The sequence below is a fragment of the Scophthalmus maximus genome, chromosome 16, assembly GCF_022379125.1.
Source record: "Scophthalmus maximus strain ysfricsl-2021 chromosome 16, ASM2237912v1, whole genome shotgun sequence".
Classification (NCBI taxonomy): domain Eukaryota; kingdom Metazoa; phylum Chordata; class Actinopteri; order Pleuronectiformes; family Scophthalmidae; genus Scophthalmus; species Scophthalmus maximus.
This window is the reverse complement of record NC_061530.1, coordinates 14,887,535-14,914,035: the sequence shown is the minus strand read 5'-3', so window position 1 is coordinate 14,914,035 and position 26,501 is coordinate 14,887,535. Positions and strand designations below refer to the sequence as shown.

At 45.6% G+C, this 26,501-nt stretch overlaps 1 protein-coding gene across 3 annotated transcripts in view; it reads left to right on the top strand.

The window, feature by feature from the left end:
- The window catches only part of LOC118287784 (A disintegrin and metalloproteinase with thrombospondin motifs 14), a 37,012-nt gene that overhangs the window by 5,359 nt on the left and 5,152 nt on the right, over nt 1-26,501 (top strand). For 2 of the 3 annotated variants that reach the window (XM_035613344.2, XM_035613346.2), the window contains exons 3-17: nt 6,741-6,897; nt 9,815-10,011; nt 13,673-13,756; nt 15,603-15,759; nt 17,859-17,964; nt 21,187-21,330; nt 21,518-21,650; nt 21,985-22,098; nt 22,236-22,384; nt 23,153-23,325; nt 23,525-23,658; nt 24,456-24,579; nt 24,859-24,939; nt 25,882-26,045; nt 26,132-26,297. In XM_035613344.2, coding sequence (XP_035469237.1) covers nt 6,741-6,897; nt 9,815-10,011; nt 13,673-13,756; nt 15,603-15,759; nt 17,859-17,964; nt 21,187-21,330; nt 21,518-21,650; nt 21,985-22,098; nt 22,236-22,384; nt 23,153-23,325; nt 23,525-23,658; nt 24,456-24,579; nt 24,859-24,939; nt 25,882-26,045; nt 26,132-26,297 — 2,083 coding nt within the window. The remainder of the gene's footprint in view (nt 1-6,740; nt 6,898-9,814; nt 10,012-13,672; nt 13,757-15,602; nt 15,760-17,858; nt 17,965-21,186; nt 21,331-21,517; nt 21,651-21,984; nt 22,099-22,235; nt 22,385-23,152; nt 23,326-23,524; nt 23,659-24,455; nt 24,580-24,858; nt 24,940-25,881; nt 26,046-26,131; nt 26,298-26,501) is intronic. The other variant, XM_035613345.2, reaches the window with a different exon arrangement.

Here is a 26,501-nt window from a genome sequence, read left to right as displayed (position 1 = left end):
TGTATCTTTACGTCCCGCCAGCACTCCACCTTCAAAAGTACGTCTCATCCGGTCCCTTATGGAGAAAAGTTCTCCGCGGATCTGCTGTATATCACCGTGGCATAGATCTTTTTTTTCTTTTTTATTACAGATATTTTTTTTCATTCCTGGAAGAACTCACCTGGACTCATCTCCTGACGCCGCAGTTTTTCCATTTCACGTTATTGTCTTCGACTGCGACTGAGCTCCCACAGTAAGCTTCGCTATCAATGTGTCCTCGGCAGAGGCTCTGCTCTCACAGTGATGATTCACAAACGGATTTCTGGCCACACTGGACTTCAAAGTGTGAGCCGAGGTCTCGAAGGAAGTGAATATACGAAACGGCTTGTTGTGTCTAAGTCAGACCTGCGGCCGCGGTCGGTCGCGTCCTTCACAACGATTAACTCCGTCGTAATTCAATTTGGATTGCCTTGGAGAGTTGGTTGGGTCAGAGTCAGGACTTCGGCTATTTTTTATTTTATCCGTGGGGTGTTCGAGCTCAACAGGTCAGACAACCAAAACAATATCATTTTACAGTGGCATTATCAATGTATTCGCATTTTGCTGGCCTGCTTCCCTCTTATAATCGTCAAATTATAATCATTTTTCAATCTTGTCAATGAGTAAAATTCACCTGTGCTTTACAGTTCAAGCATTTGACGCTTAACCGTTCACAAAAAACCTGTCTACATCCGCATGCGGCGCGGGTGTAGCGCCCCTCGCAGTGCACTTTTAGTCCCGGTGTGGTTTGTGCTTGATTGAGCGACTTGTCATCGCCTGCGACGTCTTCCTCTCGCCCCCCCCGTGACTCCGGCTGGATGGCAACAGCTGCGCGCCGCAGACGAGCATGACCTATTGTTGCGGGGCGACGAGTGATGGCTATGATTATACCGGAGCTGCTCATGTGTTGGGAATTAGCGCAGATGACAAGCTGATTGAATTACATATGTGATGGAAACACGAGTGCCAGATAGCCGCAGACTGAAGAGCGCTATTTCTGTATCCATTGGTTGAATGGAGAGAGAGCCGCCTAGCAACAGTCAGCAGTCAATCAACTTACTGGAGAGAGGGGTTTTTGTTTTTTTGTGCGTGTGGTTTTTTGCAGTTTTCCATCCATTGGAGATGGAAAATGCTTGGATAAATTGTTCTATTCATGAATGTTTGCAGGAATTCTGTACGGGGCTGGTCCCGGTCCAGTATCCTCTGGTGCTCCAGGACTCTGCTGGCACGGAGGGGAAGTCACTAAATTAAGAGCTCCATCAGTGGAAGCCCCGCGTCCCGGCCAATAATGTGATTTATTTCCCCTCAGGCCAACACTTATTTTCGGCAGCTACAGTAGGTCTGTGTCATTCAAACACACACCGTGAATGCGGGACACACACACTTTAACCATTCCAATTTGAATTAGATGAATTTGAAACACATTTCACCTATTGCATTAAAATAATATACTATAGTTATACCGCTGCTACAACTGAATCAGCTTCATCCACTTCTAATACTACTTCTACTACTGCCACTACTACTACTACAAATACTAATACTACTAGTACTTCTTCTTTGTGTAATACTACAAACCTCTACTATTACTACTGCCAGTTCCTCTACACCTTGCTGCTACAGCTACTATCACTAATACAACTGCTCCCACCAGTACTGCAACTATTTCATCTTCCAGTACTACAGTACTACTGCTACCAAATACAACTGCTACTACTTCTCCTACTACTGCTATTTCTACCACTACTACTACTACTACTACCACTACTACTACTACTACTACTTTGACAATAATTTTCTGCTACCAAAATGCTTCCCATTGTTTTAGTTCTACTACTGCTGCAAGTAAAATAGTTCAAATAAAAAGAATGGTATTCATGGAACACTCTACAATATCTATGCTGTACAATCCCTTTGGTATATAAAGCAATTAGCTGTTAATAGTAGTCTCATTATCGTCTGCTTTGATTAAACGCTCTACTTCATGGCTAAATTATTTTCTTGTATTATCTTTTTCCCCCCCTCTTTGATATCAGTCCCTTACAGCCCAGTTTTCTCTTCATGATCCTGGTCTTGATCACTAGCTATGCGTGCCCTTTGTGGCCAAGCACAGTGAGACGTGAGAGCTGATAAAAAGGAATCAGGTGGTAATCCCCTCTTCCCACAGCCCGTCTCACATGATTATTTCAGACCTGCCACCCCGCCGAGCCACGGTTTACTCCTCGGCTTATTGATCCTCGGGGTTGCACCACAAAAAGCCTTTATCTAGCATCCCCAATACGTCTTACAGGCGAATGGTTCATCGGCAGTGTTCTTTCTTTCGGAGGTAGAGATGGATGACTCTTGTGACCAGTTCATATAGTGACCTCTGCGACCTTGCATTCAGAGAGCGTGCTTGAGCTGACAGTGGATCACCTCCTTTACCCTCTCCCTCCCCGTCTCCTGTTTGTGGATGGACAAAGAGCAGGCACAGGACCGAAATTACACGTTTCCAAACAATCTGCCGCAAATTACAGGTTAAGCCCTTGATGGCTGGAGCGACGGCTGGACTTTGATTTCCTTGCACGTTGCGGCTCAAGGGCTCGCTCCGGCTTTCGATTGCGCGTACGTCATGTCAGGGTATCTCTATTCAAACTTTTGTATTTTCCCATTGATTTCACCCCTCGAATCACTCCGATCGCCATTCGTACAGTCCAGCTACAACAGTCCCGGTCGTTCACACACTCATCCCATCACGGTGCGCTCAAAGCTCAGGCGGCAGCAGCAAGTGTTTCAGACCCTGGGTCTTGCCGCTCAGGCCACATATTGGCCGCCCTACCTCGCTGCTGGAGGTTGATGGATACCTGTGGGGCAATGTTTTCTATTTGGTCTAAACGTACAATTTAATTTATATTTTAAATTGCAGTTCCTATATTGCCTCAAAAAAAAAGATGCTAGAACTGCACGCCAGTCAAAAATGAGAGAGGATGGCCCGCAGCTCCGAGTGGTGTAAATCTGAAAGTATCTGAAGGAACCTGAAATGATCACATGTACCTTGAAATATAGCAATTCCAGTTTTCTAAATTGAATTTTTCAAATTTCTAATTTGCTCACTTAATTCAAAGACACATGCAGGTAGGCACACATGCGATCATATGGGTGTCGTGTGTCTTGTAAGCTTATTCATGCGGAACATATTCCTTTAAACTAGACATATTTCAGCAGCGCTGTGATTTCACCGTGCATTTGTTCCTCGCCTCTGTGTTTATGCTGCACTGACCGGGTGACAGCCTCCAACTGCTAGTTTGCATAGCTGAGAGAAGAAGAAGTCTCCCTGAAATTACATACAGTAAATATCCACCTTCAAAGTTGTTCCTACCCCTGTGTGGAATTTGGTGCAGGGGTGAGCTTAGGTGTTGGCCATATTTGCCTTTTTTCCTCTTTTTTTTGGTCCTCGGTGCCTTCAGGCGCGAGAAGCTGATATACTATGCAGTGCTCATGATGATCCCAGTGGGTAAATTCCCATTAGGGAATATATATATATGATATATAACGTATATATAACGTCCCCAATCCCCCTTCAGAATCCCAGGTCTATCTCCCAATCTCTCTAAACAGATTCTCCTCACAGACCAGCTGTCGATCTCCAAATGAGATGAGATCTTCAGGTAACCACGAGAGTGTGCGGCCGTGCGTGCGGCTCTGTGAGGTGCTTCGTTGTTCCTGGTTAAAGCACATAGAACTGGGATTGGTGCAACACGGCCTATTTGTAGTCCACCTTTTGAAAAATATGTGTTGCATAACAGGCATGATGTTAACCACGTTACTTTAGCATGGAGACATTCGCTCATTACAGTACATTCTAGGCGTTAAACAAATACAACGGGATTCAAATTACAATTTTCACCAGCTTGGGTTAAAGGAAAAGTTACGGGCTCAGCACTCCCTTCGGTTTATCCTGAGGCCACCATAAATTTGCTTTTCCAAATCTCATGATAATCCATCTGCTATTTCGCGATCGTGATATTTCAGTCCAAGGTGGTGAGTCAGCTGATCGGCCGACACCACCATCCCCAAAGCCATGACACTAACAATGGCTAAAAATACGTACGTGTGTCACCTTCAATAGCCTTGGGGCCTTTTTTCTTTCGCTTCTCCGGGTTTTGCCACTCAGCCTGACAGGAAGAAGTGCGGACAGATACACGGGGCTCAAAATATGTTTAAAGTTAAAATTGTAATGTTTGCCGAAGATATTCTATTGGAATTGATCAATGAATTGTTCAACCGATACAGAAAATAGTTTGTTGTAGCCTGTGTAAGTTCCTTAAAATGCTTATTGTGACAGACCAAGAGCCCCGAACCCAAAGAGATTCAATTTACATCAACATTAAACAGAAACTTCTGAAAAATCCTTCAATTTGAGAGGCTGGAATTACAATTCTGAAGCAGCCATCAGTTGAACCATCTCCATTACTGAATCGGCATTTCATTTGAGCGGGATGCAGCCCATTAATGATACAGAATTTGCCCTAGAAACCCTTAGAAAATCCAATTTGCTCGTGCCTCCTGCCCGAGAGCAAACCCACGTCCTTGCCTCGGCCAGACTTCACCGTGCGGTGTACACATGTGGACATTTGCGAGGCCTCTCCAGATGCTGCAGCTCTCTCTCCCCTCACAGACCCGGCTTCACTTTCCACCCACTGCTGAAATAGGAGACCACAGAGGAAGTATTCCAGCACGTCTCACTTGGCATTTCCTGGTCAGGGGGCTGGACAGATTCTCCTCTTTGCCCTCACCGTCATCTCGTCCCCCCGCGGGTTCGCGGCTGTCGCGTTGTCACTCCCGAGCGACGGCACGTTGACGTTTTTGAGATGAAGGATTTTCTACTTCTTTCTCTCTTTTTTTAGGCACAAGAGTCTCTGTATTTAGACTGTATTTAGAGTAAAATACACACTTCCTTGCCAAAATCTTGTCGGTATGCCTTCTTCATGAGTATAATAATAGGCTGGATGGATTTCTTTCTTTCTCGGCGCAGGCTGGGAAATATCATTTGTGTGCTGTGTTTGCAGATTAAGCTCAATAGAGACGGGATGACAACACAAAATAAATAAACGCAATGTTCTGCACAGTATGTTCTTCCCATTACATGCTAGTTAATTGCACATGACACGGAGAGTGTCGCGGGAAACATGGTGACGCAATGTTCCCCGGACGCGCTGGAAGGCGGTCAGCTCAGGTGGCGTGGATGCAAAGTCTTTGTGCGTGCGTCGGCCCCGTGATAGGCCGGTGAGCCGTCTCTCCCCAGTGTGGGTGCTGTGATTGTCTCGGACCCAGCCACAAAGAATAATTGACAAGGACACACAGTAATGGATCGCGGAGGAAGCTTTCCACAAAGTGTAATAATGCAAACACGCACCGTTAGGGCTAACGGAGTGCCGAGGCGGTTGTCGAACGAGAGCGCTCCTTTGTTGGTGGAGTGTGTGATTTTCCTTTAACGCGGCGTGCAAAGCACCGAGATACAGTATGTGGCATCCAGTCAGTCCTCCATTCGTGTTAGACCCCGCCAGCGCTCTCACTCACACAATTATGTAATATGGAGGGAAAACTTTTATGTGCAAGAATGTATACCTAAAACTTTTTTGTGTGTGCTCGGGGTCAGTGGGAAAAAGTTTTGAACCCTTTCCATTTATTTTTAAGACTCAAGGTCTCAGACAAGCGTCGGCGTATTTGCACATCCAGCAGACATGGAGCAACATTATAACTCATTTGAATTCCTTAAGTTGAATGTTCACTTTCCTTTTTTCCTTTTTTTTTTTTGGTCTTTACAGACGCCTGAGGGAAATATCTGGCTCTTTAGCTTCTAAAAACTCCAAGTTTATCTGTCTGCTGTTTGGTTCGTTTGTCTCTGTGTGTCAGCCCCGTGATGGTGGAGACTTGTCCAGGACTATACTGACCCTCAAAGACAAGGGTTATGGATAATGGATGGCTCGATGGATGGATGGATGGATGGATGTTTGTTGTGTGTTTACAGAGATTTTTCACTACGTGAACCAACAGAGTCAAGTTGTCTTTTGTGTATGTACTGATATTCCGCCATCAATCAGGGAGGAAATTCACCCTTAGAAGAAGCAAACTGATTTTTCCTCACCCATTACTCACAGAGGCGAAAGGAAATGTTGAGTTTTGAGCACCGGGTGTGACAGAACGGTCAACCAACCCACCTCACTGTGCAACAAATAATATCCCTCTGGCCTTGTATTTACCTTTTGTACAGCGAGATGACAGCTTCTCTCTTTCGGTAGTTCTGTGAATCCTGACATTCTGAGACCTGCTAATTGAAGGGGAGCGCACTAGGCAGACTACATTAAAAGTGGATTATAAAACTTCAATGCAGGCTTTGAATGTCTGGAACATCTCAGGCAGATAGTGTCTGACAGAATGGTTCTCTTTGAATTCATCGGCAATACACAGCTCTTATGAAAACCTGCGGCTGAATTGAGACAAACTCATCATCTCGCTCAAAATCATTGTGACACACAATAAATCTCGGCGAAGGGCTCGCAGGGCCCCAAATTGCGTCTACCTGCGTCATTTCCCATATCCAGTCCTTCTCTAAATCCTCCCAGTTGATCAGGCAAACTATAATTGCTGGCTCCAGTGGAATTACCATCCTTTGAAGGAGGAGGGGCGCACTAATTTGAAGCCCCCCTTCTTTTCTTCCCCCCCCCCCCCCCCCCTCCCAGGCAGGTCTGATCCGGACTGATAATGGGGAGTTTTTCATCGAGCCCCTCGAGAAGGGCAAGCAGGATGTGGAAGTGAAGGGGCGTGTCCACGTGGTCTACCGCAGATCGGCCATCAAGCGGGAGACGGGCCAGCGGCGGGAGGACCTCCGCAATGAAGGTAGGCCAGGAGAGGGAGTGTGACGTCAGTGGAAACAAAAAGCACTGTGTGGGTTTGTGTCGTTTCGGACTGGAAGTGCATATGTGTAAGTGCATTTTCTGGGGGAATTTATATATAGTTATTAGTATAGGCCCTTTGCAATTATTATTTGGAAAAGTGACCAATGATTTGTGACCAATAATCCTATATAATGATAATGTTATGAGAACCGAAGAAGGCTCTTGGATGAGAGGTGGAACGTCTTGAAGAAATTACAACCAAGTCCAGTTTCTCCTGAATCAACGCCCCTTGTGGATAACTATGACCCGGATGAATGGGAATCTCCACCGGCCGATGATAATCCTTATGATTTTCAGATTCCTCCTCTCTAAACTTCTCGACCTATTCTCTCATCGCCACTGTCGTCAGTGGACGGTCCTTGTCAAGTCGCATCCGTCGCGGAGGACGAAGAGCTGCACATTGAGCACCGCTGCTCTCTGCTCACTGCTGAGTCGTTACAGCGCGTGGCACCAAGCTCCAGTGTTTATTCTGAGCATCCTTCAATCCTCCAACTGTTTGATGTGTGTCGTGTTATAAAAGTGTAACTGGAGACAAGAGAGCAGGGAAGAAGAACTGGTATATAAGGCAACATCCAAGCCTGGTTATATTCTCTTTAATTATCTTTTGTCAGACTTCTTTTTTTTTTTCTCGCACTACAAAGGACTTGTGAAAAGGTCTGTAAACGAGAAACTTAATGAGATACACTGCTAGATTAACAAATATGTGAAGGGAGGTAGCACTTTTTGTTAGTTCATGATTTGCCTTCTGCTTCAGAAGATCCAAAGAAACCAAATCGGCACCATATTGAATCGCATAGCATCGTTAAATCTTTGTATTGAATCGCTATAGGGATGAATCACATTGCATTGCATTAGTAGCTGCTTAGCAGTTGTTCATGTTCATCTTAGCCCGTGACGTTATTATTTATTGCTCTAACCCATGTCTTAATTATACAGTAGATTATGTTTGTTTTCCCTATTTTCCGTTGCCTGAGAGCTTGTGCAATGACAATGAAGTTGCCCGAGTCTGATCAAACACAAACGTTGCTCGACATCACTGAACTGATAATGAAAGGAAACCGGTCTGCAGCCGTACAGTCAGCATTTGGTTTGTTCCTTTCACTCTGCAGCTTTAAAAGACAAGCCCCTCTTCTCGCCGCTCTGTGTATATTTATTAGGTTTAGCAGCTGAGGCAGCGTTCACTAAACCACCTGGTAAAGTGAGGAATGCTGGGCTCCAGTGGTAGTGCTCGGGACAGGGGGTGGGGGCGACCTTTCCTTCCCAGTCAAACGACTCAACTCCACCATGAATTCCTTTTCTATTCCCTTCCCTGCTGCAACAATAGCTTGAGCATCTGGTGGACGATTTCCGCCTCGCTCCATCTCCCACCGCCTGTAGCTGCAAAACTGATGCATGGGGTCTTTTCATTTGACTCCGCAGCGCTCGAGCTCGCCATGCAAAGTTTTAATCAGGTGACTCCTCCACATTTTTCAGAAATCGTCCCTTTTTCGTACAGTAGTTGTTGAATAAATGGACTACATCAATGTAGCGCCTTTTCTAGTCTTATTGGCCACTCAGAGGCAATTTAGGGTTACGTGTCTTGCCCAAGGACACATCAGCATGTGGACTGGGGGGGATTGAGCCGCCGACCGTCGTGTCAGTGGACGGCCGAGGATACATTTGTCTCCCTTCACTCCACTGCATCTGTTGCAAATCATTTTCTCTCAGGAGATTTACCTGGAGCCAGTTATTAAAATGGCTTTTTACACAACACAGAATTTACCCTTCAACCCCTTTACCCTTTTTTTTGCAATAAGATGGACTGTCATGTCTGCATTTGCATCCAGCAGGCCTGAAGCAATGACATCTCACGGCATGTGAAATTCACGATCCAAGATAATTGGTGGCTTCCAGCAACGTGCCATTTCGATGCGTGAATGTTTAAACGATTTCTGACGGACGTGCTCGCTGTGTCAACACTGCGTACAAATACATGTCAGAGCATTATGTACTCCATCTAGTCGATTGTGTTGGGGTTTTTTTTTTACCTGTATTTTTATCTAGAAAGCAGAACGTCACATATATTAGTCGTGGATTTCAGGGAAATTGGGTTAAACGATGAAGTGGTTGACCGACAAACTGCTGCTGAAAACAACTGCTGTATCTCACAATGGTCTATTACTGTGTTTTTCAAATGCAGAGATTGACTAAACATTAATGGAACATCATTATTGCGCAGCTCTGGCAGTGATGTTCCCGTTTGTGCGCCTTTACCCTCTGTAGCCTCTCACCTCATTGCAATTTAATTTCTGGTTTATTGTGTGTGGGCCGCCGGATTTTTCTTTTTTCCGGTCTGACACCTCATCCCCCCAAAGGTCTGTTTTTTTCGTCTCAGAATCGCCGTAGCCTGAATCTGTGAAATGCAATTTCACACAATGAATTTACACAGCGAGTGTTCAGCGTTAGAGAAGTCTGAGAGAGACAAAAATGTAAAAAAAAAATAAAAAAAAAATGCTGAACTGCTTTGTCACACGAGTGAATGTTTTCCTGAAAGTGGTGTGACCCGGTTGGGATTCAGTCTCTGAATGCGCACACGGTATAGTTTGGCTGAATGTTGAGCAGAGAAAGAAGTGCACCTCTGACTCTCTTGGCCTGTGATTCATGAGTCTGAGGGGAGCGCTTTGAACCTGAGATCCAGCGACTTGAAAAACAGGATTCCACCTGCTCACTCGGACACAGTTGTCTCTACGTCGCGTTGGACGCTGACGCGCAGTAAATCACTTCACGGGAGTTGGAGATGGGAGAGGAAATGCACGTGCAGGGGGTTCCCGCAGGCTGTTCGTTCCGTGACTTGTTTATGTGCCGGCTCCTGTTTGCAGTGACAGACTTCGGGATCGCAGACCTCCCCGCGGCTCTGGATCTTGTCGAGCGCAAACTGTCCGCGTCCGAGCGCAAGCGGAGGCACGCGAAGAAGGACGACTACAACATCGAGGTGCTGCTGGCGGTGGACGACTCCGTGGTGCGCTTCCATGGCAAGGAGCACGTGCAGAACTACGTCCTCACGCTCATGAACATAGTAAGTCTGCTCTGGTTCTAACAGGAAAATGCTGATCAGAGTGTCTCCGCTTGCTAAAAAAAGTGAAAATCTAAATCAAATCGAAATGAATTGTCTTAGAAATGAATGAGAGGCGATGTTTTGAGATCACCGACAGTCCAAAAATCAGAAGATATTTAGATCATTGCGACATTATGACACAGAGAAGCGGCAAAAAAATAACAATAAACACTCTGAGAAATGAATTGCTTATCAACGTAGTTGAATTCATATTCTGTGTATTAATTAAGCAGTCGTTGCATCTGCAGAAATATCCTTTCTCGACAGGAAACTGCTGCTGGGTCGGCCCATCTTGTCTTTATTTACCGTTGGAGATATGTTTGCCTCCTTTTGCATGCTGACATCAGACCTTGCCACACGTCTCCTCAGACCCCCGCTTTCTCTAGCTGTTGGTGGGGATTACCAGTGAGGTCGGGGGGGTGGGGGGATGGGAGAGGGGGGCGGGGGGGGGGGGGGCTCTCAGCTCATTCATTACGGGTTCCACCAGCTCCTACCACCCTAATCTACTTACCGGGCCCAAATCCCCCAAGTCAGATTTTCACTGGGTGCTGGTTTCACTCTGTAACAGTTACCATTTGGACCCTGCATGGTGGTCTGATTAGCCGCACTAGACCAATTAGAGAGTTGACAGGAACCTGTGCAGGGCGGTCGTGGAAGCCGGTGCCAGAAGTCCGCTCACACCGCCGAGCTCTGCTTACGTGGAGCGGTGTGTTTATTTAATTAGGATATTATATTCACATTCTGTCCGCAAATGCCTTTGACAGGGAGAGAGAGGACATTTTTTTATTTATGTTTGGCTACTAATTTTGTATACTGTGAAGTGGGAATGAGGCCTGCGTTCTGTAATTCTCCATGGTGTCTAGTGCTCTCTGATAAGCACTCACAAGTGTTTCAGATTACCCCGCGGGAGAAGGGAACTTGGGGGAGTCCCTGGAGACGGAAGTGAACGTAAAATGTACAGTGAAATCTTCGAATAAAAGTATCGGCCCCCCCTCATGCTGGGGCGAGTTTGATGAGAGAAATGTGCAACTTCCAGAGAGAAAAGGTGCAGATTAAACCAAACTCTTTAGTTCCACTCGTAAGCCACAAGCCTGCTGTGTCTGAAAGAGCTCTGCCCGCTCAAATCCTCTGAATCCCGGCTCCGTGGCTGCAGAATGTGTAGTACCACCTGGAGAAACTCTCCCCGAGGGATTGATTACTGGACATCCTGTCTGCGCAAAGCCAAGGTGACTGCCGAGGTGCCCGCCACACAATGGCCGCGTTGTTTGAGCACGGACCAGGTTGTGTCCACATCGATTTGACGCTGTACAAAAGCCAGTGACACCTCGTGCCTGCAGCCCACAGCTGCTTCTCCCATTTTCAGCCACAACAATCTGATTCCAGCTCCCTTTGTGCTCCTCCTGGCTTTGTAATTATCCCCCTATACGCAGGGTTGGCGCGTCCCGCGGCAGGACTCACTCGGGTTCTTCAGGGCTAAATGCACAGACCTGCGACTTCTGCGTTCGCAGAAGTTGTCGAGGAACTTTTTTCGTGCCAATTCTTTTTTTATTCTGTGCTTGATTTTTGAACAGCTCCTCTGTTTCAGGTCCAATATGTATATAGGTCAGCTAAGACCAGCGGAGGAATGTGAGCTTGTAACAAATCGGGGAGAATCCGGGGTCACGCGAGTGTTCTTCGCCGTATTCATTGACCTGAATGGGCTTCTGTGAATGGAATATTTGCTTAAATGCCTCCGGGTGTTTCCCTGTGTCCCCGAGCAAATTTGGACTCGGGGCCAAGATGGCCTTTCTTCAGTGACAGAGCTTTTGTCCTGCGCGGTCATAATTTTCCGAGCAGAGAAAGGTACCTGACACACACTCATAGCTGTGTGAGCAGAGGAGGAGCACTGTTGCTCTTACTGTTTGCCATATCTGAACCTTTCGGGACATTTCAATCTTCTTTTTTTTTCCCGAGCAGGCCCCAAGAAACAGACCAGAAATTGAAAGAGCCTTGAAGACGATGCTTTGCATCACTGAAAGGGGAACATAGAAGGAATTTAGATGCCAAATCTGGAGCAGTAACATCCCCTCTTAAATCCAGAAAACAAAGAGCAGAGCCTAGATAATGTGGGGGGGGGGGGGGGGGGGGGGGGGGGGACACAGCCCCATCTGAGTGTTTCCAGCTCTGAGTTTGTTTGAACATCACCTTGGCCATATGGACGTCTGCAATACTTTTGTCTGCAATACTTTGCATTTGCGTCATCCTTAGCAGCTATAGGGAGACGAATGTTTTTGAACCCCCCCCCCAAAAGAAAAAAAAAATCACAGCTGTTCAACCAACTCTGCTGTAGCATTCATGACCACATTGGACTTCACCTCGGGGCTCTTGTGAAAATTGCCCAGCGACACCAGTTAATCAATGACCTTTTTGGTAGATCAGTGTTGCATTTTATTGGCAGAGCGAGAAGGGAATTGACACTAATAAAAGCACAACTGTTTTAATTTATCACGGATGTCGTAAAAAAGCATCGTGGAATCTCGCAGCTTGTAATTCAGTTGGTCTTTATTCCCACTGCACCTTTCAATCACACACAAAATGACAAGAACAATGGTGTGAGGAATACGATAGAAAAACTACATTTTGAGTGGACAGACTGTAGATTGACAACACTGTCCAGGCATGGGGCTCGTGAAAGTGCAAGAGAACGTTACACATTTGAGCAACAGGTTCAGGGGTCACATGGAGGTACGTGAGCATTGCACTGTGCAGCTAAATTACTCCATTGTTTGCCGGTCGCGAGTCACCCGGTTTGTTTGGCCCTTTGTTAATTACAATCCATAACCAACCATGTCCCAACTAAATGACTCACTGACTTATGGAGAAAAGAAAAGAAATATGCACTCCTCATTTTTGCTCTGAACTCTCCTTAACCGACAAGACGACGCAGACATGAAAAGCAATTATTTGAGGGGGAAATAAATTACGCTAAGGTGGAAATTGAACTTGGGATTTGAATGGGATCCCTTGCTTGGCCCTGGGTCAAGCATGTACATAGCACAGCATTATTATAAAGCCAAATAGCAGTCGGAAACATTTCTGGGTCAGGCTTCGTTGCCGTTGCATAGCAAACGCTGGTTTCACTGGACGGTTGCCAAAGGTCTTAACGACAATTTTTCACCACGATTCCCAGCTTGTTCTAAGAGATGGAAGAAAGAAAAGAAGAAGAAAAAACCCATGGTCAGGTTGCCGTATCCATCTGGTTGTGGGATTTAATTCCTTGTGTACTACCTTTTAGCATTGCATGGACAGCGTGCATTGCACATTAGAAGGAAAGCCGACTATGTTGTTTATCCTTAGTATTACTGTATTACTATGAAACTGCGGTGCTACAAATCAGACCGTGGTGGGCTGCCACAGTCGAGGTAATTAATGGTAAAACACTGCTGTGACCTATTCAACGCGTGTGCAGTGTCCCGCCGAGGCTTTCCATTTATATTGTTTGCCGGTGTTTGACACGGTGTGTAATTATGTTATTGGCCTGCACGAGACCCGCGGGCTCAATACCGTGGGTCACCTTCATCAAATTCATTGTGTTCCTTTCACCCTTCAGATCAGTGACAGATAACTCTCCATTTCCGCTCAGGTTGATGAAATCTACCACGACGAGTCTTTGGGAACCAACATCAACATTGTCCTCGTGCGCATGATAATGGTCGGCTACCGACAGGTGAGCTTTGTCACACGTAGTTGTTCATTTTTTTCTGACTGTGCGACTTCATATTCAAGCGTCGGATTGGATTGCGAGGCCCCCCGCCTTGAGCAGATCCTGTACTGCACTGCCTGTTTGATTGGCAGGTGTGGTTTTTGGAAGTGCCCCTGTTAAAAAATCGACTGCACCAAAGATGATGCTAAACAAATCTTTAGATATGCGATGTCTGTGGCGACGGGCTTTAACATTAACATTTAGGTGAGACGTTGAGAGATACATAGCCCCTGCAGCATGCTGTAGTCAGCAGGGACTGGTTGTCTGCTTATGTAATGTATGAAATCATATGTCTACAATGCAGAGCATGAAATAGTCCTATTTAGCTTTTATTACCATCATAATGGTATGTCATTGTTATTAGAAGTGGATGCTGCTTGTTTCAGTTACCCATTAGGCTACAAAGACTACAGAGGGACATTTTGTCACATCAACACATCTACATTTTTATTGTACTGTATGTATGGATCAATTTGCTTTCCCCTTCCTATTGTATTTTGCTTTGGAAAATGTCAGCATTGTGTTGATAACACGCAAGCTGTTAAAAAAATATGTAGCAATGAGGTGCAGATATACTCGACATCCTGTACGCGATGACGGACACCATCATGTTCTGTACTTATACGTTGTGCTGCCTGGAGACCGGACCTCTTTTAGTTGTTGTCATGCTTCTTCTGTGTGGTAACCAAAGCAGAAAGACTGTTTGCACAGCACCAATTAGATGAGCTCAGACATGTTGAACATGTCACCGTTTGGCTTTGCAGCACACACCGGGAGAAGAAAGACAAATGTCTCGCCAGTTCCTCCGGATGTTTGAATTTCATCTCCCCGCCTGGCCTCGCACACAGTGTGTGAGCAGTGTTGTTGTTGTCATAACGGATGGACCGACAATATGGTCGACGAAAATAGAACAATTATTCCATTTCCACTTCACTAAATTTCTTCTTCTTTTTTTTTTTTTACAGTTTCCACCCAGAAATCGTCTGTCTACAATCTTAAATCAGCTGTCACAGTTTGAGGCAAAACACACACAGGTTTTAATGTTCACAAAGCAAATTTGGCATTTTCAGAGGCACAATTGAGCAGAGGAAAAATGCTCTCTTGTGTCAGTGAGGTAATACATATTTGTAGGATTTGCCATTCACGCTGACAGTTTGATTTATTTCACTTTCATTGGTGAAACATCATGAAAATGCCACGGCACTAAGGCCTTGAAGGAGAGAAGACTTTATTACCCTTATTATTTACAACCCATAATTATTCTGAATAAAATGACACCGAATTGGTTTCCAGGTAAAATAGATGTGACGTTCGCCAATCAAACAGTACAATGACTGTTTGATCAACCACTTATTTTTTGTAAAAAAGTCATGTTCAAAAGCGAACGGAAGCTTTCACACGTTAGTCATTTCTAGTAAAAACGAATTACTATAATTCCAATCGTTACCATTTGTCTTTCTCACAATTAATCTGTGAACTCCTGTTGTCCCATGAATAGAGCCTTTGATGAACTTGATGTGTCAACCCCCGTGTATGGATTTGACCTTTACTGCTCGAATGTGTCCGTCAATTGAAATTATGTGAACGTACTGTAATCTATATTTTCCACAGAGCAGACGTCTTCTGTCTGCGACTATCTCCTTTTCAGTGTGAAAGTACCCGTTGACCTGAGGAGAAGGTTTGACGGCGAGAGGTCTCTCGCTTTCACCGTAGAGAGAGAGAGAGGTGACGCCCCCATGAACGTGAACAACTAGTTTCTATTCACAGCTTGAGTGGTGAAACGTTCTCCCCGCTCCTTGCGTTTCCGCAGTCAATTAGCCTGATCGAGCGTGGCAACCCATCCCGCAGCCTGGAGCAGGTGTGCCGATGGGCCAACACGCAGCAGCGCCGCGACCCCGACCACGCCGAGTACCACGACCACGCCATCTTCCTGACAAGGCAAGATTTTGGTCCTGCAGGTATGCAAGGTACTGTATTTTTCTCGATCGAGGCCTGTGCAGACTGAGTGCTGGTATCTGCTTCCGTTCACACTCAGGGGTTGGCTTCAAGTCTGGCCCAGGTAAGGTCCGTGGAAACCCAAAAGTGGAGGCTGTGGCCGAGGTCACGAACCACAAGTCGGCCGATGGCGGTCTCACAGGAAATGAATTAGCGAGTAGCTTTCCAAAAACCTTTGCTGACTTGACATTGACGCCACCCTGGACATGAAAAAATTCAGACTGATATTTGCTGAAGAAGGTTTTTGGCATGTAGAGAAAAAAACAGAAGTTGATGGATTGCAATTTATGTTCACTGACTGTTCTTAACCGGGTTTAGGTTAAGAACGGTGAATAATCACCATCATAGATAATTCTCAATTCTAACAACGCATGTATGCAAACGTCAGGAGAGGTTTGTGCACCATACATGTTGCTTCTGTCGGTTTAGCATTTGTCTCACACTGTATCTCTTCTTTTCAGCCCTTCAAAACCAATTTTGACGTGAGCAGCCAAAACGGCCCGAGACAAGCTGGGCCCAGAGCGAACAAACATCCTCTGTGCTCACGCTCAATATTCTGCATTGACCTGTGTATATTTTTAACTTTTTAAAGCACACGTGTCATGTTTAGATGACAACCTGAGGCTACCTGCTTCGCCTGTCACACCTCTGGATGTTGCCATAGCTGCACTTGTTTTGTGTTCACAACACGCGCCGTTTCTATGGCACCTTGCGCTGCGCTGGGCCGGACTCTGTGCCGTGCCACGGGGTCACGAGTCGACATCACACGGCCCTGTCAAAGTTCAGCTCCGAGACGGTAGATTCTGTATCCAAACATACATACTTGGCAGTGGGACATGTAGGTAGAAAAATCTCCTCTTTTTATGGTGAAGCTGCAAAAGCAAATAGAGATGTAACCACTTAACGAATCTCCTGGGGTGAAAATGAGTTCTCCACACTTCCATTAATGCTGCTTTATTCAAAGTGCTTCTTATCCACTGTTCTTGTCAGTGATTTATTTCCCGTGCAGTATGTTCAGCGTTCAACAGAAACCATCCATCTCGCTCCTCGCTCGTGACGTCAGCAATAGGGGAATATATTTTTTGGAAGCAGCTGCTGCTTTGAACCCTTTCACTTGGATTCGCAGAGCTCCCAATGGCCCCTTCATGGGAATGGGATCTGCATTCTCCTGAATTGATGCTGCTGTTAAAGGGTCATGCTTTGCATCTGCTTTTGTGTCGTTTTTTTTGTTTTTTTTTCTTTCGCTCGCAGCACTAAACATGTCCATCAACCACGGGACCATCATCCATTTGGATCATCATAGTCGGTCATACATGCACTCTGCTATGACTAAAACAACCTGCCGCAGACATTTCTCCATTTCTCAGCACCACTAAGATAACCTGACATACATGCTTTTTTAAGAGCCTTCACCGCCGGCCGTCTCTCTGCTGCCTTCTCTGCTTTTTTACCTGCATGCCAAAAAGGTCTTCTGATGGAAAGAAAAAGCATGACAATCATCTGAAATCCACCAAAAAGGAAAAAAAGAAAAGAAAGAAGGCCAGAATCGAGCGTGCCTCTGAACCAAACCAAACGCGCTAAGCTGAATCACTGCACACCTCTTGATCGAGTAATGTTGAATGTTTGTGCTTTGCTGAAAAGCCTGTTGTCCTTGTGAACTGTGTGAAATGTTGCCATGCTGGCAAGATGTCTGCTGGGCAATGGTGACAGGCTGCCGGGCTTGCTGGTCTGCTCTCTTTATGTGCAGTGAGGAGACGTTCAACACACGGGCTGACACAAAGGAGCCCGAGCCTCCTTGAGTCGTTTAAGATGTTTTGACACAAAGATTCTTATTAGTATGAAAGTCCTTGGTTTGGCAAAGCCTGAAAATGTACTTTATCATCATTGAATGCCACCGAGCTCATAATGGAGTCTTAGTTCAAACTGCCTTTATCTGGCACGACATGTACAGATGCTTTCAGACGGTGACTCATTAAAAGCATGTCCCCTCCCTGTAGACACGAAGAGATCCTTTTCCACCCTCCTCCTTGTACTTGATCATTAGGGCCGTGTGGTCTCTTCTCTTGCCCAGGTTATGCACCAGTGACTGGGATGTGCCACCCGCTGCGAAGCTGCACTCTGAACCACGAGGACGGCTTCTCCTCCGCCTTCGTGGTCGCCCACGAAACGGGACATGTGTGAGTAACGGCATGATTCACTTTAGGCTGATCGTCTCGCTTGGCGACCGTCACCCAAGGGAGACTCCTTCAACACTTTTCATGCACGACTGTGAAACCATATTTTCGAACAATATTTTCTTGATTCTACTTTGATTTCTCCAAAAAAAAAAGTCCCTAAGAATATAGTTAGTGGATGATATTATTGGATGGGGTGTCCCCATTGGAGATGAAAATTTGGATTATTAAAAATACCAAAATTAAAAGTTTCCCCCTTTAGAAACTCTCTAGTTGATCTTATATACAAGTTCAGCTAGAAAGTATAAGTATTAGCAGTTACATGTAGCCAGATCACAGTGTACTGTAGCTTGTTGGCGTTGGGGGAATTAACCCTGTGTACATTTCGAAATTAGTAGCACTGACTATCAAAAACATAGTACTGAGAGTTGGCCATTCAGCAGATTCATATTTACCGTACAGGCATCAGACCCTTTTTAATCTCCTCTCATCTCTGTAATTGAGTAAATGTCTAGTTCTGCCTGGGTTTAGCGGGAACAACAGGCAGAATTCTCCTGTGGAGCTGCAGTCCGACTCATTAACAGCTTCTTTCTGCCGCCGCCAACCAGAGTCATCATGTCAAACTTTTGGTTCCTTTCATACAGACATCCACTTTTCCCAATTATCCTACTTCCGTGCGCACACTTGCTATTTTTTCCGTCCTGGTTGAGATAGAAAGAAGTTATTCACGAACCAATCTTAAGCCCTGGAGAGAGCTCCTAAATTAACAACTGTCGAAGATAGGGAGGAAGACTCAAAGAGTTTCTTAAGCAAAGGAGAAAATGGCATAATTAAATTACTTAAGCTATGATTACAACCAGTTGTAGGTGGCGAGGAACTCATCTCTGCACGAAGAACTTGTGTGTTGTAATCGCTCGTCTTGCTTTTAGATTGCAACACATTTCCCCGCTTTACACTCTAATCATGCTTGCAAACAAGAGGCGTTGTGTTCTCCCACGCCGGCCTCTTTGCCTGCGTCGAAACACCGGGACCGAATTTTCCTCTGAAAATGTTTTATTCTGCTCAATCACAGACACCGATGAAGGCTGAGCCCCTTCTCCCCACGTTTATATGAAATGGATAAAGTACCAAAATTACCAGCGAGGTCAATTATCAAGCAGATAAGTAAAACAACAGGCTACTGCGCAAGTAGGCCTGTGCTTTAAAAACCCTTTGTTGGCCCCTTTTAAAGTAGGGCTCATCATTTATTCAACAGACATGTTCATCACATAAAATAGGCCATGTCTTAACAGAGACTAAATCTATGATTACAAAGTTATAAAAAATAGTCTGCAGTTTGGTTTCCTTCTCACTCTGCGATGAACAGTTTTCATCATGCAGTAAGAAACAGAAGTGCTTATACTCTTTTGTACATCGTGTCACCTGCGGAATAAGTAAAAAATTCTACACACGGCACCATCATAGATAAGGAGCTATGAGTCGGGGTCTAATTGATATGACGAGGAGACTGTCACACTGCATAATCAAATCTGTCAAAATATGTTTTATTTTTGTAAGGGAAATGTCTTTGTGTATTCAAGTCAATCAGCACACTGACTCCGACCCTTTTTCCGGGAGGTCGCTGAAAGAAAAAAGATGTTTGAATACTGTGCTGTGCAGTCAGATTGGCACTCTCTATGGCTTCCAATCCCTCCATCCAATAGTTGTCAGGTGTGAGGCAATTGATTATTATTATTCTCAGCAGAGTTGGTTGTGTGCGTCATGAGTTGTGCATCACAATGGACCCAGTGCAGCTGTCAGCCTTCTAATGCACGCAACGGAGCAGCTGTTCTTCTACATCATCCAAAATGTCCCCGCCATACGACCAGTTGAATTCATCACACAAACACGTTTTGTTTTTTTATCTACGTACGTGTTTGGAAGAATTCTTGCTCTTGGTTCTCAATCGAGGCTGGTGGTGGAGGACTGCAGGGTGAGAATCCATGTCTCGTTTTTTGTAATGGAGCTGCTTCGTGAAAGTACACGCACACACTGACAAGCCCTTTGTGCTTATTGTGATTGCACCTGACACACTGACGGGTGACGGCCAGAAGCACGGACTTCAGTGCACAGGCCACATGATTGGAATCACTCGGTAAATGAGCCGTGATTAACTGATGACACAAATACATTCTTTTCTCTCCAGTTGGCTGGTTTGTTGCCTTAAAGCAGCTTTAATCTGTATTTTTCTCTACACTGACAATGGGTCATATGACTACATCCAGATTAAAGGGTATTCTTGTCACCTTTTAGCATTTTCCTTCTAATTGTTTTGATTTTATCACCCTTGAACTGTATGATCACTATGGAGGCCTTTGCAGTTAAATTGCCTCATACTGATTGTTCCTAGAACCAAACGGTGAGAATTTGTGTGTTTTTCATGTGTCGGTCAATCCACGTGTACTCCCCACTGTAATGGCAATTTGAATAATTTGAAGAAAAGAACATCCCGAGGCCATTATGCTCTGTCAGCTTGTCATTGCTAAATGGGTTTGAAGATTATAATGTTCAGGTGTAGCAAGTACATATAAATGTCACTGCTGTTGAGTGGTTTCACCATTCAGTGCTGTTAGTGACATAGTCTTCATCGCAAGTAGGGTGCCCACATTTCTAACCTCCTGTGGGCCACATTTCATTTTTATTTCCGTGCACGGACATGACAGATGGTCAGGTTGAGGTAAAATCCCGCCTCCTGTCTCGTTCCACCAGTGTCTGTAAATGAAGTTCCCATACGCTCTCCACTCACCTCTGTATCAAACCGTTCAGCCGGAATGTTTGCGCCGCTCGATCGATGTCCACTTGTCCACTTGACCGATCTCAGTCGGCCGTAACGGTGACTTTTGAAGGACTAGCTCGACGCTCATAACAGTACAAAGAGTAGATCATTATCACTCTCGTGTCTGTACGGTAAAGATGAAGCTCAGTTGTTGAATTCACACAAAAAAAAGTCAAACTGTAAAGCCAACGCTTTGCTGTTTGACAAGATGCTATTTCCTCCTCCATAGGGTTAATGGTCCAAGACATGGTTTTTCCCAGTGTGTCTTTCTGAAGACGCTTCACAAGAAAGAAAAAAACAAAGTCCGGAGTTAGAGAAGGACACATCTGATCCAAATCGCTGCGAGTCAACAAGGCAAATCTGAATCGGCACCTCCTGTTCAATAAACCCTTTTTCCCTCCCCTCTCCAGGCTGGGCATGGAGCATGACGGCCAGGGGAATCGCTGCGCTGATGAGACCAGCATGGGGAGCATCATGGCGCCGCTTGTGCAAGCAGCTTTCCATCGCTATCACTGGTCACGTTGCAGCAAGCAGGAGCTGAATCGATACATCCAGTACATTCGGCTTCTTCCAGTCTATCATTTTCTCTTTACCTCATATCGTATAATGCCGCCGCGCACCTTATGTGTGGAGCAGCTCCACGTGCTATTGATTTTTCTCTAGAACTTTCTCCTTTCACTCTCCAAAGAGGTGACACGTCGCCGCACATTTACGACTCTGTCATTCTCGTCCTCCCCTCAGCTCGTACGACTGCCTGCTGGATGATCCCTTTGAACACAAGTGGCCCAAGCTTCCCGAGCTCCCTGGAATTAATTACTCCATGGACGAGCAGTGCCGCTTCGACTTCGGCGTTGGTTACAAAATGTGCACTGCCGTAAGTCTCGCACCCCCGCCCTAATCCCCGCTCTCATGGACAAACATTTAATACATGAGGTAGCACTACAAGAATGTGACAATACAGTATAAACACAGAGTATGTCAATTCTTCACACATGATGAACTCCCTTTATAACGCAGCCTCAACAATCCAGAATATGGCTCCGATGGGACTCTAAAAACATTAAACACATTTGTACCTCAGCTCAGATTCAGCTCAGAGCTCAAAGTGATGTACGGTGAAGGAGGACTTTCCTCACACTGAATGAACGACTTTGTACAGTACACTCATCTACATTTCCAAAAAGCAAATTGCCGTGTCCTCTTTTCAGTTTCGAACCTACGACCCTTGCAAGCAGCTGTGGTGCAGTCACCCTGACAACCAGTACTTCTGCAAAACTAAAAAGGGACCTCCAGTGGACGGAACAGAGTGTGCACCGGGAAAGGTGGGAAAATGTCCCTGATTACGCTTCACATCACACATTTGTTTTTACAGTAATTGCAAAGTGGACCTCGGTGAAGAATTTGAGGTGGAGAGAAAATCAGACGGCGGTCTTTTCTCCTCCCGTTGTTATCTTTCCAGTGGTGTTTCAAGGGCCACTGCATCTGGAGGTCGAGCCAGCAGCCTCAGGGCCATGATGGGAGTTGGGGCTCCTGGTCAAAGTTCGGCTCTTGCTCCAGGACTTGTGGAGGTGGCGTCCGCTCCCGCAGCAGACAGTGCACCGACCCTCCGTGAGTTTTCCGTGGCGGCAAGTGAAACCGAGTCTGGAGACAAAAATCGACCACTTATTACGTTGCCGGCAGTAGTTTATATGATATGCGTTGGTCGGCAGGGGGCGGCTGTTGTTCGTCCACTAAACTGAGGGGTTGGCGGTTCGATCCCAGCTTCCCCTGGTCCGCATACCGTTGTGTCCTTGGGCAAGACACTTAAACCTAAATTGCCTCTGACGGCTCATGGGACAGTGGATGAATGTGACGGTGCGGTAAACAGCAGCGCTGGATGGGTGAATGTGGCTTGTCCTGCAAAGCGCTCTGAGTGATCAGTAACTACAAGAGTGCCGTATAAATACAGTCCATTTACAGTCCATTTGTTCCTCCAACAGTTGCAGACATTGTATTCCTCTCTTTTTTTATGTCGTATATAAACGGCATGACATTATCCATTTTTCCAGAATTGCTCTTGACCCGTGGTGCACTACGAAGAAGAGAACTCACTTAATGACAAAGAAAAAGCTGTAGAAAGAAAAGAAAGCTTCCAAAAGCTAAGAAAAAAAGTATTAAAGTTTTTGAAAAATATTGAGCTGTGAAGCTGGCATTGCCGCTGAAATGAATATTAAATCAATATCAATTCATTGCAGATTTAGTTTTCTCGAGTTTGTCCTTTTCGGACATTGTCTCAGTCCCGATCGCTCTCATTTGCATGTGATATTTGCTCCATGAGGCTTCTCGGTGCATGTGTTGCACACTCAGAACATTGTCTTGTGTTTGGCCATCGATCAGGCCGGCCTACGGGGGTCGAGATTGCCCCGGCTCTGCTTTTGACTACCAGATGTGCAACGCCGAGGAGTGTGCTGGACCTTACGAGGACTTCCGCGCGCAGCAGTGCATCCAGAGGAGCAACAAATACCACAAAAACATCAAGCACACCTGGCTACCATACGAGCACCCAGACGGTAAGTCCGTCAGGCGAGGCTGCCTCCCCTCTTTGAGAAACTAACGCTACATGCGCAGCAACAAGCGGGAGGGATGATATTTGCAGGAGTAGCTGCTTGCCTGCTGTTGTGTGCTCCGCCGTGTCCTGTGCGCTGACGGTGTTTTCAGATTCCAGAAGACATCTGGATGAACCGGGTGTGTGCGTTTTTATGATTCCAGAGGGCCGCAAGTGCGAGCTGAGCTGCAAGTCGAAGGAAACAGGAGAGGTAGTGTTCATGAACCAGGTGATGCACGACGGGACCCACTGCAGCTACTCGGACCCCTTCAGCATATGCGCTCGAGGAGAGTGTCTGGTATGTCTTCACAGAATCTGTGCGCTGACAAACACAAATATTTCCATTTTAAGACATACGCTTTTTAAATGACCAGGATTAAAAAAAAAAAAAAAGAATCTGGAAAATTACACTTTCTCTGAAAAATAAAGTTTGAAACTCAGGCACATTATCAAATACAGTCAAGGTTTTAAAAAAAAAAGCAGACGAAATTATCAACTATCAAGATCCATGAATTATTCCCTTGGAAATTGGTGAAAATATTTCAAAAGAATTAAAAATAATTTCAATAGAGAAAGTGAAAAATATTGTGTAATCCTGCAGACAAACAAACGGACGGGGGTGAAATCATAACCCTCCTGGCGGAGGTACTGATTTTTACTTGTAATTACAAGATTTCATTTCTTAACAATTTAATACATCCCTCCAAAGTTCTTCGATGTTGAAAGTAGTGCCCTTGGAAAGAGTGACACGTAAATTCATCACTCAACTTTAAATAACTGGAAAGGAAGTTCTGCAGACTTCTGCAGTCTGCTCTAACACAAACACACGCAGACATTATTTTGTCTCACTTCTCACCTTGGGCATAAAGTTGGGATTTTCATTGTTGTGGGCCAGTCACTCCGTGTTGTGGCTGCACCCTGTTATGTCTCGGTGTGTTTACGGCATGTTTCATCTTCAACTCGGCTCCGGAAAAACCGGATCTGCGCGCCGTTTTTCCCATGGCGTAATTCTCCCAAGGGGAACTAATTAATCTCAGGCTGTACAAAAGTCAGACGCAGACTGATTAACTGTCTCTGCCCTTCGCCCCTTCACAGCATGTTGGCTGCGACAAGGAGGTCGGCTCGTACAGAGAAGAGGACAAGTGTGGAGTGTGCGAAGGGGACAACTCACACTGTCGCACCGTGAAGCTGACGCTCACCAAGACGCCCAAGAAGAATGGTGATTATGGACTCTGTGGACGGACCAGCGCTGACATCGGCAGCTCCGTTTCAGAGGAATCGTTATATTACACGGCTTATCCAGAGACCTTAAACGCACCTTCTCAGTCCTCTATGATGGACCACTGACTATAACCCACACCATCAATCACACAGAGTACTACGTTCTGTGTCTCTGTGTCCCGATGCAGAATATAATTGGCCGCTATTACAGCCCAGAACAAGCACCCACTGTTTAAGGCTTCCAGCTGTACCGTGCTGTGTCTCTTTGTCTCCGTAGGAATGCTGAAAATGTTCGACATCCCAATAGGAGCCCGCCACATTGTTATTGAGGAGAACGACACCTCTCCTCATATAATTGGTGAGTGTGTGTGTGTGTGTCTCACTTCGTCTTTCAACTGCGGAAAGTAACAGAATTGGTTTGCAAATTATTTAACAACACGTCCAAGTCAAGTTGTAGGTGACGAAAAGGCAGCGAAAGTCAGTCACCGCGCGTGTTTTCTCGCCGCCGCGTTCGAACGCTTTTTGTGCGGCAGCCGTGACGCGACCAATTAACAATCCTTTTCTTCCCGGAGTGTGTCAGTGTGAAAAGGGCCGTGATGGCAACAAAAAAAATCAGTTGGCACGTTGTGCTGCATCTTTCATGCCATCTTATTGTAACAAACATCATCAATGATAGAAAGGGAAACATTGTATATTATTTCTCCCAGGGGAATGTTATAGATGTATTTATTTGTGGTGAATGGAGAAGAATTTTTTTTTTTTTCCTGATTGAATCTAAAATGTCAACGCTTCACTGAGCTTGAATGTAGATGAGGAGGTGGAACAACTCATTGAGCAGGGCTTTATGTACGCACAGTAAATGCACTTTGCAGTACAGTATCTTCAGCTATGTGAAGTGGTGACGGACTCATATCTTTCTGCTTACAGCCGCGCGCTGTGCCTCCGATGAGGGTGAGGCAGGATCACAGTGTCATTCCGCCAAACCCTCCGTCTCCTCTGTTCTTCAGTTGTTTTCCTTTCTGGCTTTTATTAGCTCATGGGAAGAAGAGATGACACATAACTTGAAGGAATTGCTGTTGGCTAACCACAACGCCAAGCATCTCAAAACACATACTGACACGTTCCCACTCCCTGAAGGAAAATCTCTCGAGTTGCTTGCACAGGGAGGGTTCGATCCTGCGTATTCTGTAACATTTTGTATCGCTTTTCGATGAATGAAACTAAAAAAAAGGACGCGGTGCGCACGCACTCTCCTCCGGTCGCGCGCGCATTCAATACCGTTTCTCCCCACCGCTGACAGCTGTGAAGAATCAAGTCACGGGGAGCTTCATACTGAACGCAAAAAGTGAAGACGCTGAATCGAAGACCTTCATCGAGAACGGTTTACAGTGGGAGTACTCCATGGAGGGGGAGAGGGAGACCCTGAAAACAACTGGTCCTCTGCATGAAGGCATCATAGTCTTGGTGAGTGGGATTGGATCAGGGGACCTTTTCCCAGAGTTCCACTCTTTATTTGCCTAATGAACTTGTTTGTTTCCCTTCGTTTGCAGGTCATTCCTCAGGAGGAAGATGCCAAAATCAGCTTGACGTATAAGTATATCATTCATGAGGACCTGCTGCCGCTTATTACCAACAACAATGTGCTTCTGGCTGAACTGGACACCTATGAGTGGGCACTGAAGAGCTGGTCTCAGTGCTCCAAACCTTGTGGCGGAGGTCAGTGAAGAAAGGGGGGAAAAAACAAAACAATTCAAGCCGCAAGTCGTGACTTTATTGGTTTTTACTAGTCAGTGGTTTGCAGTCAAAGTCACTAACTTGCAGCTCGAATGCTCAGATAAATGCTCCATCAATCTATTCGTAAAGTCACAGAAGTCACAGAAAAATTCATGACAGCAACACTGATAACCATTAAAATTGTTT